Source organism: Pipra filicauda, unplaced genomic scaffold (genome assembly GCF_003945595.2).
Source record: "Pipra filicauda isolate LSUMZ 115617 unplaced genomic scaffold, ASM394559v2 scaffold46_size3722508_pilon, whole genome shotgun sequence".
In the NCBI taxonomy this organism is placed as follows: Eukaryota; Metazoa; Chordata; class Aves; order Passeriformes; family Pipridae; genus Pipra; species Pipra filicauda.
In genome coordinates this window covers 2,051,062-2,064,946 of record NW_024104609.1, presented here as the reverse complement: position 1 = coordinate 2,064,946, position 13,885 = coordinate 2,051,062, and the positions used below count along the sequence as shown (strand labels likewise).

Sequence of the window (13,885 nt, the reverse complement as noted above, 5' to 3'; positions counted from 1 at the left end):
TCCCAATTCCCTTCAGAAAGGTACGCAGTGATCAAGACAAGAAAGTTCTTCTGGTCTACAAGCGTTAGCTGCAAAAATTTCCCAAACAGTCCAGGGAAAGGAGGGGAAAAAAGTTCTGGAAAACAAGAGCAGGACTCTCTAACAATGCATTAGAAGCTTACTTATATTATACCTTGAAGAGCTGAGGGAGAACTTAGATGTCATTGTTGAACACACAAACAGCAGATGTCTTTCTGAGCTGCCTGAGTATTTCCATGACAGAAGAGTGACTTGCTGTTTGATGCCACATTCAATTCCTGCCTGCCATTTTAGCTTCTCTGCTGACAGAGAAGTGCTAGTTTTTGTGACTTCTTCCAGGGCCACCTCCAGTCATTCAGTTCTGGTGACCTCTTATTCTGGCCAAGGAAGAGAAAATGTGAGCTCTTTTATCCTACACAAGAAGAGTGATGAAGCACGTGTTTTCTGTGCAGGAACTGTGGGGCAAGAAAGTTGAAGCACGGTACATTTGTTCACAGCCACAGCAGATTGTACAAGTACTCTAGGTTTGGCAAATGGGAGTCTTTGAAATGGAGTGGGAAATCACTTGGAATGAAAGCTGCAAATGAATCCACTACAGAACTTATATCCACCATACCCAATTGTTGAGTTGTTAATGAAAGAGGAAGAAGAAAAACAGAGTCAGAGTAATATGAGACTGAGGTTTCCATTGGTGCCTCTTATCTAAGGAAATCACTGACCACATAAGAGAAAATCCAAAAATTTCAATTTAGTGACTTGCCCAGCAGCAAAATCAAAGGCAGGTGGTGGATATATTAGACAATACTGGTCAAACTGTTTCTTTCTGCACAGCACTCCGTAAACAGAATCGCAGCTATTGAGTTCTAACCTCTTGTCATGCAGCAACATTGAGTCAACAATCCGCTCTCATGGCTTAATGCTTTTGATGTTTACTTTGTTCTTTGTATAGTTCAAAAGAAAGCACTAATGCACCAGTCCTCTTACCAAATACAATCTTAATCCCAGAATCCCGAGCCTTTTGCTGTTGGCCAGTTAAGTCTGTTAAGACGAAAGGATTTGATCAAGCTTTACATAACAACACAGAAGTTAAATCCAGCAAAGAGAGTTCTTTTTATCTGTACTGCTCAGACAGCTAAGAGGGGGAAAAAAAGAGAGGGAAGAAAAAAAAAAGGTAATGAACTTGGCTATGTAAAACAAAATAAGGAATTCAATTATTTCTCTTATTGCCACTTTGTCTTTTCAGTGAGAGTCTTCTAAAGAATTCAGATTTATTCTCCAGTAAAGTTTCTGAGAGCAAAGGCTATAACTTTCCCCCAAACCAGAACTGTGGCACCTGCTGTGCCTTTTTGCAAATCTGAGAAATGTTTCTTTTTATTTTTTTTTTTTTTTTGCATCCCCACCATGCATTTATGAAGGCAGAATATAGCTCTTTGATGCATGGTATTTGATAGACCTGGGTTTAAGTCTTTGTTTTGCCATTCATGTCCTCTTTGAGCTCAGTCCAACCAATCATTTTCTGGGTTACAGCTCCTTGTCTCTGAAACCAGCTATCAATGATTTTGATGTTCCTATGACACACGAACATATAATCATCCAGCACACACATTCCACCAGCACATATGTAAAGATAATGAGGCAGCAGAATAAAGGCATAACAACTATTTTAGATGGAAATGTTCTGGAATATTAATTACTTTTTCCCACAGAAACATTTCTACACAGAGAAGAGTTATGGCAGTGGTCATCTTGTACCTAAGTCACACAGAATTCAAGCTGTGCCCAAACAGAGATCCCAAATCAAGCTGCAGCTTCACTTTATGCTAATATCACAATTTTATGCCAGTACAAAGCACAATCATTAAAAATATGATACCAGTAAAAGCTACAAACTTACATAACAAGTTTTAACACAATGCTTGTAGTATTGTCTGACAAATTATAGGAGTTTCAATATCCCATTCAAATAGGAAGTGACTAACACTGTCCCCAGGATGGCAAGCATAGCCTGGAGATCTGAGAGCAGAAGGGATGAGGACCAAGCCTTGACAATCTGCATGCATTTGCCTGAGCACTGGGTGGGAACAGTCATCTTCCTCCCAAATGGAAAGATGCCACAGAACAGCTCTTCCCCAGTGACAGCACACAAAGCATGGACCACCAGCTGGTATCTAAATCTGGTCTTCACTACTCAGCTACTTCATAACAAATGAGATGCATTGGAAGTAATAACATGAAACTGCTGAAAGACTGAAACTGCAGCAACCTAAAAGCTTTTACACCCTAATAAAAAAAATCCTGCTGCTGACTAATTTGGAAATATTATATATTGAATATTATATTTGCTATGCAAGACAATTCTACACAACAAAGAAATAAATAATTAGAGGCAAGGAAAGATAGAATGAGACAAAGAAAATTAAATTATTCACCTTGCTGACATTTAATATCCTGTGTGAAGTAGTTTCTCCTATAATTCTAAAATTAAAACCCTACCCTTTGTTACCATTATAGCCCACTGTGGGCAGATAGAAAAACTGAAATGCTAAAAAAAACTCCATCATGGCAAGCAGATTTTGCTATTGTGATTAAGAGTAGCCTACAAGCACCAGTTGAAATTGAGCTCCTATGTTACAGCACATACAAGGGAACACTCTCTGTTAAATACAGAGTTGATAGAAATGTGGAACCCAAGAAACATGGTATATTAACACATTTCACAGGTAAGGAGCTGGAAGGTAGACATTATTAACATAGAGAATCTTTTAAGTTCTGTTTAGACAGAAGCCTCTAACACCAGAAACAAATGCCTGGACTATAAAAGGACAGAAATTTCCAGGTTAAGCTTGACATGGTTCATTGCTCTAACCAAATTCACCATATTGTTTCCACTACCCTATAATATAAATCTAGCACACAGCTCTTGTAATCACTTGTAATACTAGACAGTGTCTGAAGTCTGTTTTCCTTGAAAGGAATGAGCAACTAATTATTGTCCTCCATTCATCAACTCCCACTTGCCCAACTGAAATTCAAGGTACCTCGGATGTGTTCTCTGGAATGCAGGATACAGCATCCATACTCAAGGTCCCCAAAGGCCATTCCCACCACAACAGTGATTCCACCTCAGTTGCCTCACAGATGAGGAGATGAGATGGAAAGAGGTGTCCAAGGCAGCAACGATTCCATTCACATTCAAGAAAAATGTGTTGAGTAAGAATCTCTAGTCTTTATTAGAAATTAATGTAGGAGTTTCTAAGGCTGGTTTGTGTAACACAGAAGGGAGTGCAGCACATCACATAATACAGTGCTGACATTGTCAGGGACTGCATTTGCCACTTCTGCTCAGGACAGCACTATTCACAACTGCTACCAATGTCAACAGCACTACCTAGAAAAAATTGTGAGACCTCGAATTAAAACACTTGGTCCCTGTGATAGAAGTGGGTGACCTTTTTCAATACCAGTGGTAGCAGACAGAGAAATAATACCCCATTTCCCTCCTAACAGTTTTTTCAAGCAAAAAACACATCAGCAGTTCACGAATTGCATTCTCAATATAGGCATTTTCACACTGATTTGTTCACTAACTTACTCTAAAATCCCTTAGTATTAACAAAAAAATTTTGTTCTTTAAATACCTTCTAGGTGGAAGTGTTCATCACCAATAGTGTCTCTGTAGCCTTCCCCAGATAAATCCTGTTTAAAACAAAAAAAAAAATAACCAAAATTAATGACAAATATAACCAAAATTAATGACAAATATACTATATACTAAGTGTTGAGGTGTTAACAATATGTATTTAGTATTGCCAGAATTAATTTAAAACAGTGATGAGAGCACAGGAGCTGTTTTCCAGGAAAGAAGTCAATCACTTTACTCGTGGTAGTCAATGCATTTGATGTTATTTTACAGTGCTGTGGACACACTTTTGGACAAAAATTTAATGGAGATGAATTGACCATAGAGGGGAAAGAAGACGACATGTTCATGTTCAAATAATTTTACAAAGTAGATTGATATTTAGCATTTCAACATTCTGTCAATCAAGCAAGTTAAAAAAATTCCAAATGGAAATGATAAAGGAGAAATAAGCCCCTCACTACCTACAGAGGAATGTTGTCGCTTGGTTCCACCAACAAACAGAAAACTTTCATATGCCAGAGGTCACCCAAGAAAAGCAGGTACGAGATTCGGATGAGCTGCCTAATCCTCCAGTCCCAAAATTAATGAAATATTGTCAGCCCCAGCAGATCTAGAACAACACAGAAGCAGATGCCATAGATATGCAGATGAACTTATCTCAGAGCCAAAAAACATTTCTCCAATGGTGCTGACGTAGTAATGAGGGGTATCAGTGGGATTGGAGCTAATCCCGCTTACAAAGACCCTGAAGAACATTCTTACTCTCTTAATAGCAGACCCTTCCAGCTTCAGCTCCCCACCCCAGCTAAACCATAAGCAATGCCAGCTATCCTCATGTCCTACCTTCTCTCATTCATTCCAGAGGCTTTAGCATCCCCAGAACATCACTGACCTTACATTATAGTCTTGCTCCCTAAATTCTCCGCAAACATTATCTGCCACTGATAAACAGTTGTGGTGACAAAGAAGAACACGGGCCTAAAAAGTTGGCATGCTGCACTCCTAGCCAGTTCAACTTCACCTTCAGACACACACCAGGAACACAGAGCCAGCATCCTCAGCATCAGTCTGTGAGCTCGAAGTTGACAGCTCAGAGCTTTTTTTGTACAAGACAAGACTAAGGTAATAAATAATCTGTGAAAATTAATGTCTGGTTGCATTCATTAGCTTTATTGTTAAGGAATGTGATCAAGATAAAGCAGTTCACCTCCTTTTCCTGAAAAAGCTGACAGAGGTTCTTTGCCTTCCACATGCCCATATGTTATTCTTTGAGATTAGTCATACCAAAGTAACTAAGCCACAAAAGCATATCTTCGGAATTCTCCAGTATCAATTTCTGCAACAGCATGTTAAATATTAGATTTCACAAACACTACTGGATAGATAGCCCAGAAACCCTGAAAATGCTGTCTGTTCGTGAGCAGGTCCCCTGAAATAAAGTTAGAACTCACAGGACAAATGGCTCTGAGAAATGATGGCAATCTGGCCTGGAATGCTGGGATACTACACAGCACAATGCTTTTTTTAAAAGCTGACATTATGGATTTAGCTTTCCAGGTAGCAAATCACAAAAAACCTATTTTTGTTCCAGTTAAAAAGGTCTCTTTTTCAGGGCATGTGCTAAATAATACCAATCATTACCTTAAAAATTATGGAAGAAATGGACAGAGAGTTAAAAGAAGACAAAATAAAATGTTGGCATGACTTATCGTATTTTTGCAAGATGATGGTCTTGCCAGGGCCATCTAAAGATTAGTATACTTTTGTTTGATCAAATTCTCCCATGTCATCATTTTCCATGAAGCTCTGAGAGCACACCTCTGACTGCTTTCATACATAACGATATATAGAAGTGACTCTGCTCTCCCACAATGCTAAATATTGATAACTGTTTTGTTTGGGTTTTCATTTTGGTTTGGGGTTTTGTTTGTTTGTGGGGTTTTTTGTTATTTTTGTTTTGGTTTGTTTGTTTGCTTGCTTTTTTAACTAAAAGCAGGAGTCCTGCTCCCTTTAAAAAAAAAAAAAAAAAAAAAAAATTCCATTAACCTGGTCAGCAAATATACAATGAGTAGGTATGATCTTACTTGTGGTGTATCTCTGAGGATAATACTATCTAGGTGGTAGCCTTCATCTCCTAAAATTTTAGCAAAGCAAATACTGCATCTGAGTACCAAATATTGCCTGTTAAAATGATGTCATTTGTCTCATCCTCTACGAAGCTCACAAGTCATTAATTTTTGTGGTTTTTCAAAAGGCATCACTTAAAAATGAGCATACATTTGTTGATGTAAAATGCACTGTCAAGTAACTCAGAGGAAAACAGTGGAAGACAAAGTGTAAAACAGCAGAGTGAAACATTAATATTCATGATGCTAGCTTCCTTATTTTCTCACTTTTAATCATTACATGGGTCTTAAGCAAATATGTTTTATATTCTAGTCTAGTTTCATTCCTTCTCTAGCTCCTAGTTATTTAAGTTAAAGTAGTAACTTAATGCAAGCAAATTTCCATTAAGTGTTTCTGCCTTAAACCAAATTATTATAAATTAACACAACCTAAAAAGTGTTTTCATGCTGTAGAACCATAATATACCTGTTAGACAGCACATAAATTGACAATCCATCCAGAAACTGATGAGAGTATCGTTTGAACATTTAGTGACACATTTAAGCAGAATTCCTGAGCTCCCATTCAAATGTTCCCCTCTGTGTGTAAGATTATGACATGTATTATCTTTGATAGACAGACATGTATCTGCAAAAGGTGTGGGCTTTCACAGGAAAAAAATGTGGGGGGGAAAAGAAGATACTCTCTCATTCATCTTATCATCATTAACTCTTCTGTCAGAAAAACTGCAAGAGAGTTACCCGAATATTTTTAGCACCACCAAGATAGACGCCACAATCTGGATAAACACCAAAATGCATCTGCTTGAGAAAAAGTCTCTGGGCAGTGTATGTAAACTCACACTCAACAGAAGAGTACAAAATCTGAGAAAGCATCAGAGAAAACAATTCTCTCTGCAGCTCATACTGCTTGATGAAAATTAACCTGCACAAATTGCTTTGAAGTGAATGAAACGGTGCATCTACCCACAGCAACCCAAATTCACAAAGTGGACTAGAGCAAAGGAAAAGGGTAAAATGTGTAAAACAGAACTCACAGCTCAAGTAATTCTAGCTGGAAGCAAATGTTATAGCCAGGTAGGAATATCTGACACTGCGGAGAAGCGTGTTGGGGCACAAAGCAAGCACGGGCTGGAGGGGATGGAAAAGCCAGCAGTGGCTCTGCGCTCAGCCTGGCCCTGCTGTGAGGTCCTCAGTGCCTGTGCCACGGCAGGAGCCCGGCCTGTGGCAGGGCCGGTGCCCAAGAGCAAAAGCAACAACATTTAGGTCATGGGCAGTTGTACATCACTGTCCTGACACGATGTTTTAAATCACAACACTGCATTTTCAAACTGGAACACTGAGTCATGAAGCAACCAAAACCAGATGTACCCTGTGAAATACTATAGAAATGAGGTCAGCAAGCACTTGAAAGAATAAAGAAAAGAAACATTTACATAGAAGGATTATTCCAGCATGCCATTGCTATGGGTTGCTAAACAGGAACCCATCTACACTGTGTCTCTACCTCACCAGGAGTTTCCCAGATAAATAAGTTTGCCTCTGTTAGCTACTAACACAAATCACACTGAATGACTAAGATTCAGGCCCAAACATCTGCTTCAAATCTCAGAGCAGCTGCTGCCTGGCCTGGGTAGAAAGGACCTCGTGTCCCATATATCCCATTCTGAGAGGTGCCTCTGTACTCAGCTCAGACCTCAGAGGGTGGGGGTGGAGAGAAGAATTAATTAGTGCAACTCTCTCAGAAATGTTGCTGAGTATACACACAAGGAGAAAAACAATATTTAAAAGCTCCCACACCCCAGGGCTTCTATTCAGCTGGGTACAAGTCCAGCAATCATCACTCACTTTCCACCTTCATTGCACAATCAGACTCCGATTAATTCTAACTCACTGGGAATTTTAGGGTTTTTTTAAACCTCAACATCAGCCCTAACCCCCCTCTGCAGTTTTCTTACTGATACCAGTCTCTGGAGCCAAATGCCAGGCACTCACTCTGGGGCTTCCAGCTACTGACTTCCTTCTCACCAGCCATCTGAAAAAGCTACAATCCAAATCCTCATCCATCATTCTGCCTCCATCACTTTGTTCCTCTGATGCCTTTGCTGGCTCCCTTTCTGCTTCTACATTGAGGGAAAGCTCCTTGACTTTACCTTCCAGGCTCCTCACAGTTGTGTTTGTGGTCACATCTCCCAGTCCTTATGCCTACCAGTTCCTTTCATCTTGCTCAACAGTATGACTCCATTTACCTGTCCTGGCTCTGCCCTTCCATGCAGTTCCCCACGACACCCAGCCTGTAAGAGTCAAAGCTACAGATTGCAGCCAGAGTGTGTATTTGAGCAGCCTGAGCCTGGACTAACATGGTCTTCAATGCAGTTTTGCTCCAATGTAACTAGAGACAGCTACATCCATAGATGTACTAGATGTATCAAAGGATAACCTTTGATTTAAGTAGGTTATCATGATAACAAGGACATTTTTAAAGTTTGGGCCCCCCTACTCTCTGTATTACATCTCAAGTCAATATTGTGTTAATTAACATTTTTCCAAAAGGTGTTGCTCTTTTCAAGTAGAAACAAGTTACTTTACTTCTCCTGCAAACGTCTCATTAAAATCCTTTGATTTAGCCTTAAGATACTCAATTTTCCACATTTTTGGCAGAAAATATGCACACATTTCCTGTTTTAGTGAATTTTTTATGAAGGAATCATATATATCTTTTTTTTTTTTTGCACAACATGCAAAATGACAAATTGTCAACCAAGAAAACTTTCCTCCCTATTTTTAACTATCTGACTAAAACATGTGGGTTTTTCTTTCTTTATTCTCATATTGATGCAATAAAGTTCCAGCACATTTGGAACAAGCAAAGTTGAAGAAACACATTTCACAACAGGACTGCAAGGGACAGGACGTGGTAACTGTAGATTTTACAAAGGTTTTTTACATCTTCTGTAGATTTTACAAAGGTTTTAAAGTTACTGCCAACAAGAATGTTGTGCTACCTGTGCACAGACTTCAGTTCTTGATGCAGAAAAATCAACCCCAAGAAAAGGAGGTTCAAGAAATTGGGATGCCCTTTGGCCTTTCACCTGAATGACTGAGGGCCCTGTCAGGTGCCAAGTGGCCACTCTGAATCCTTCAGTCTCACTCGCAGGAAACATATTTCCAAAATAAGTTTGAAATTCATACAGCAAGTCCTTTGCAGATTGTGAGAACATCAACTATTGAAGATGCTTCAGGAAACCCATCCAAACCCCTAAGCAGTCATTTTCATTGTTTTACTTCATTTTTAATCTTGTTCAGACTTGAAGAGAAATGGGAAAAAGTCTTTTTAGAAAACCAGTCGATGAAAGAAGCCTTGTTCCCCTTTGGGTATCTGAAATTTCCCATGGACTAGCCATGTGTAACTATGATCAGCTCAAGCCTAGGCTTCACTACTAGGAAGCCTACTCACATCTCAAAAAATGGTATTATTTCTTTTAGGATAATGTAGGTCTAAGTAGATATTCATTTATCTGAGGGGGTCATAATTTTTTAAATATGAGTTTACGGACAGGCTTAAAACTTAAAAATAAAATAAATAAGCAAATAAATAAATTAACTGCTGGTGGCCAGACGAACGTGGAGATGACATTGTGCCAGGTTAGCAGCTTTCGTGCAGACAAACCCGTGCAGCCAAATGTACAGAAAAGCAGACATTTATGCACACAATTTTGTGCAGCCACTACTCACAGGTAAAAGGTAAGAATGTGCTTTGGGCATGCATTTGGCTCTCTCTGCACTTGGAAGTGAAGACTTCATACTCATATTCTCTTTAAAATGCTTAAAGATCCCCCTCATAAGCTTTTTCAAATAAATTATACGCTCCTGTATTACATTGTCCTATTTAGGACAAGAGCTTCCTTTCCTTCCCTGTTCATAAGTAGTCTATAAATCCAGGGCCTTACACAGATAAAAGCATATATGCCAAACCTCACTATAATGAAAATTGAAACCAGACAAATACATTTAAGAATTAAAGCATATACCACATAGAAAAACACTATAGAGCAATACACATTTATGCCTTGTTTTAAGCCTATTCTTCTTCTACAGTATATTTCCCCTTTTCTTCTGCAATCATGAGGTTTTGCTTTCTCAAGTTGACCATTCTGGATAATTTATTAACAAAAATAATTCACTAGCATGCAACTTTCTGTAAAGAATACATAAAGTAGTTCACACTTGAAGAAATCAAAGAGACTTTAATTCTTAGACCAACATTATAATACACATTGCAACTGAAATAATGTCGATTGGTCAACGGAAGCAGTAAGCTCAACTTCTATAGTGGTTTCTTTCTCTGAAATAAGAGCCTGTGCTCTGTCATTACAGAAGGGTTTTTCCTCCTCCACCATGCATCAAAGTTTCTCTCAGATAAAATTTTTTCATAATATAATCACGACAGGTAGAGTTGTTAGGAAAACAGACTTTTCCTCTAAGATCTCTGATAAATGATCTTGGATAGGTTTTACCGCTGTGGTTTAGGATTTTACTGGCTTTATCTGCCATGTTGGCCTCTATGCCCAAAGTTATGGTCTTCCTAACAGAGACAGAGGGACACGACAAATCTAGCACAACAGATACCAAAATTCATCCTCTGGTTCCTTAGCACAAAGATCACAGTAATCTACCAGCTCCAAAAATATAATAGTGACACACACAAACCCATTCTGCTCAGCTGCCTCTGCTCTAGGAGCAGTAACTCCCAGCCATAATAATGTGGTAACAGTGTTTGAAATCACTGCATCTGTATCTACCAATCTGACAGAATTGCTGCCCCTGCAATCTCATCTCTGCTGACAGTAGAGCAATTCCAGCTGCTGGTAAATACTGTGATGATAAATACAGGACAGCCAAAAAAACTCCAAAACAACAACCCCATGTTAATCTCCAGTCACAAAGGATCATGGGCAATTAGAGGTTTATGAGGCAGAAAATATCCCCAGTCTTTATTTTCCTGTCTCATATCCTCAAATGGGTACAAGGAACAGTTGTTGTATGATATGCTTTTAAGGATATCCCATTCATAGGAACATGAAGATGAAGCTGTTGAGGAAGTGAAAGTGCAAAGCAGAGGGATGCTTACAGAAAAGCCTTCATGGAAGACATCTGAATAAGCAAGAAAAGAAACAACTTTTTGTTCCATGTTGCTTGCAACATGCATCTGAACTTCTTTTGCCCCAGACAAATACATGCACCAGGCTATACCACAGGATAAACCACAAATCCTTTCTTCATTTTTCTGATGTGTTTATTTTCTCCAGCCTATGAAAATCAGGTAATGACAATAATGAAACATGCTCTTTTCAAGTAGCTTTGTCATCCCTGCTGCAGTGGGCAAGTGAGCATCCTCTTTCAGTGGTCAGTCATTGCAACCCACATTCAAAAAAGGCTACCTGCCTGCTCATTTAACTTGAATCATGATTCACACATGCTGTGGAACATAAGTATGCTTGTAAATATAAATCAATTTATATCCTGTATATTTATATTGAAAAATCTATAGAGGAAAATAAACACAGCAAAAATAGCTTAAAATACTAGGCACTTTAATCCAATGTATGGATTCCATTTCAAGACAGAACATTATAGTTTCTGTGATGTTTTAACCCTATATTTCGTGGATATTTGTTAACCGTTGCTGGTGTTGCAAAGTGACACCTTCCATTAACACTATTATTGGAATTCTGGAAGTATTAGGACTTCTAATTCTTAAGGTGATAGGGTAAAACACAGTTTTTCAAGGACTTCTGCCAGATAAGAGATCATATAATTGAAAGCAACTGTAAGAACAGATGTATGAAATCAGCAGTTACTTTTCAACTGAAGGGTCCAGCCATCTTCAACTAAAAAAGATCATCAGTCTTTGAGATTAAATATGACTGAAACAAGAAATGACTGCTTTTTGCTATATTTAAATTCACTTTGAAGCTACTTCAGAAGAATAAATGAACTCACTCTACAGATTCAGCTATTTACCTTACTTTGTTCTAACTATAATCTCTTTGCTGATTGGAAAATCAGTTGTCCCATGTCCCCCAGGACCTTATCTTCAACATAGATTATACTGATGAACAAGTCTAAGAACATGAATGAAAGAGGACAAATCTTCATCTTCCCTCCAGCCTGGAGAAGCTCAGTAACCTCCAAATTGCTTATTTGGGGCTTCTTCGCCACAGCAGACAGATGGGTGTAGCTTTGTAATAAATCTGATTTTCTGTTCAACTTCCTTTCATGATAGATTTAGTTACCAAGAAACAATTTAACCGACAGATTTAAGTGCACTGAGGTGATTGTATCCAGGCATGCACTGGGAAATAAGCTTGCAGAAAACGGCTACAGAGCTTGACTACAGAATAACTTGCTCATTTAAGATGTGATCACTGACTTCAGTGATCATTACAGCTTTAACATACTGCATTCTGAACCTTTCTTGTGAGAATAGTCTGTCTTCCTACATGGCTCGGGTTTTCATACAGCACAAGGGCTTAAAGCTCCCCTAGAATGATAATCAATGTTCCTCTATTATGTTTATAGCTCTAAGTCTTTTCCTGCTAATGGATGACGTATATTTATGCAGCTGGAGGAAACCTGGATTCAATAACTGCTCCACCACAGACTCACTGTGTGGTGTAGGGTAAGTCACTTAAGTCTCTCTGTGCCTTCATTTTTCAACTGTAAAACGGAATTCTTGGTGCCCACCTTTGCAAAGAGCTCTGAATCCTCAAGATGAAAACATACCCCACTAAATAATATTACCTTGTTAGGAAGCACAGGTGTGTGACCCTGGACACATATGCTAATGTTGAGCCATAAATCTGTCAACAGGAGGTGCTGGCAAAACAGATGGTTCACATTCCTTTTTAAACCACCTCTTTGTCCCCAGAGCCCAGGTATGTCAACTAATCATTTTATAACTGGTTGGGGTTTTAATGGGCCAGGAAGTCACAGAGAAGCACAATACCACCAGCATTATGGCTACAAACGGAGCCAACAAGAGGAAAAGACAGACCTAGAGGTTTCTTGTACTCTTCTCCCCTTCCTCCTGGCATGTAGGACTAGCACTGTGAGGCTCTGCAGAAAAAGATTAAAAAAAAAGCAGAACCAGTCTCCACACATTCCTGTAAGTACTCCAGCATCAGTGATCATGCCTGACTGCTGACTGGTGCTGCATACATGGAAACAAGACACATGTTTTTTAATTACAGGCAGTAAAAAGTCGCAGACGCACCATTTAAAAATGAACAGTTGCATGTTGATTCACAGGGTCAGGAGGACTGCAAGCAAATAAAGACTTCCCTTCTAAACATTTATTTTTTTTACTTAAGGGTTACCTCTATTATTAGAAATTCCGATTCCCCATCTCAATAGCTGAAAACTGAGTATCTGGCATTTTCCTTGAGAATGTTACTGTAGCAACAAGGGCTGGGGCAGCATTTATGCTGCAGGCTGGGCAGGCGGCTGGCAGAGAGGGCTTAGGTGGGCTGGGCAGGCAGGGAGGGCAAGGCAAGGCAGCAGGCAGGGTGGGCAGAGCAGCAGGCAGGGCAGGGCAGCAGGCAGGGCAGAGCTGCAGGCAGGGCAGGGTAGGACAGGACAGCAGGCAGAGCTGCAGGCAGGGCAGGGTAGGACAGGACAGCAGGCAGAGCAGCAGGCAGGGCAGGCAGCTGTGCAGGCCCGTCTGCCACGCACATTCCCATAAATGGAATCGGAGGGCCAGCGGCCCACATCAAAGCATGGAGTTTAGCAGATTTCCCCTTCCCCTCCCCCTGAGTCTTTGAGACGGAGACTTCATACTCCAGAATTTAATATCTTTTTCCTCCCTCCCCCCATCAGACCCTTTGTCTGTGTCTCTGTTCTCTAAGAGCTAACAGATGTTGATGCCATATAGTTTCAAAGAAAACTTTTGATGCCCACATAACTCATTACAACTAATATATTCCAAGAATGCTTGTAGCTCAGGAAACACTGGGGTGAAAAAACAGAGGAGAGGGGGCAAATGGCTACACTGAGTAAGCCTTGAGAGAAAATAAATAGTTCACTTCAAAGTCATCAG

The 13,885-nt window shown here is 39.6% G+C and overlaps 1 protein-coding gene across 2 annotated transcripts in view; it reads right to left on the bottom strand.

Annotated features, from left to right (window-relative positions):
• Window positions 1-13,885, bottom strand: part of NKD1 (NKD inhibitor of WNT signaling pathway 1) — a 111,293-nt gene that overhangs the window by 38,087 nt on the left and 59,321 nt on the right. For both annotated transcript variants that reach the window (XM_027732570.2, XM_027732579.2), the window contains exon 4: window positions 3,657-3,714. In XM_027732570.2, coding sequence (XP_027588371.1) covers window positions 3,657-3,714 — 58 coding nt within the window. The remainder of the gene's footprint in view (window positions 1-3,656; window positions 3,715-13,885) is intronic.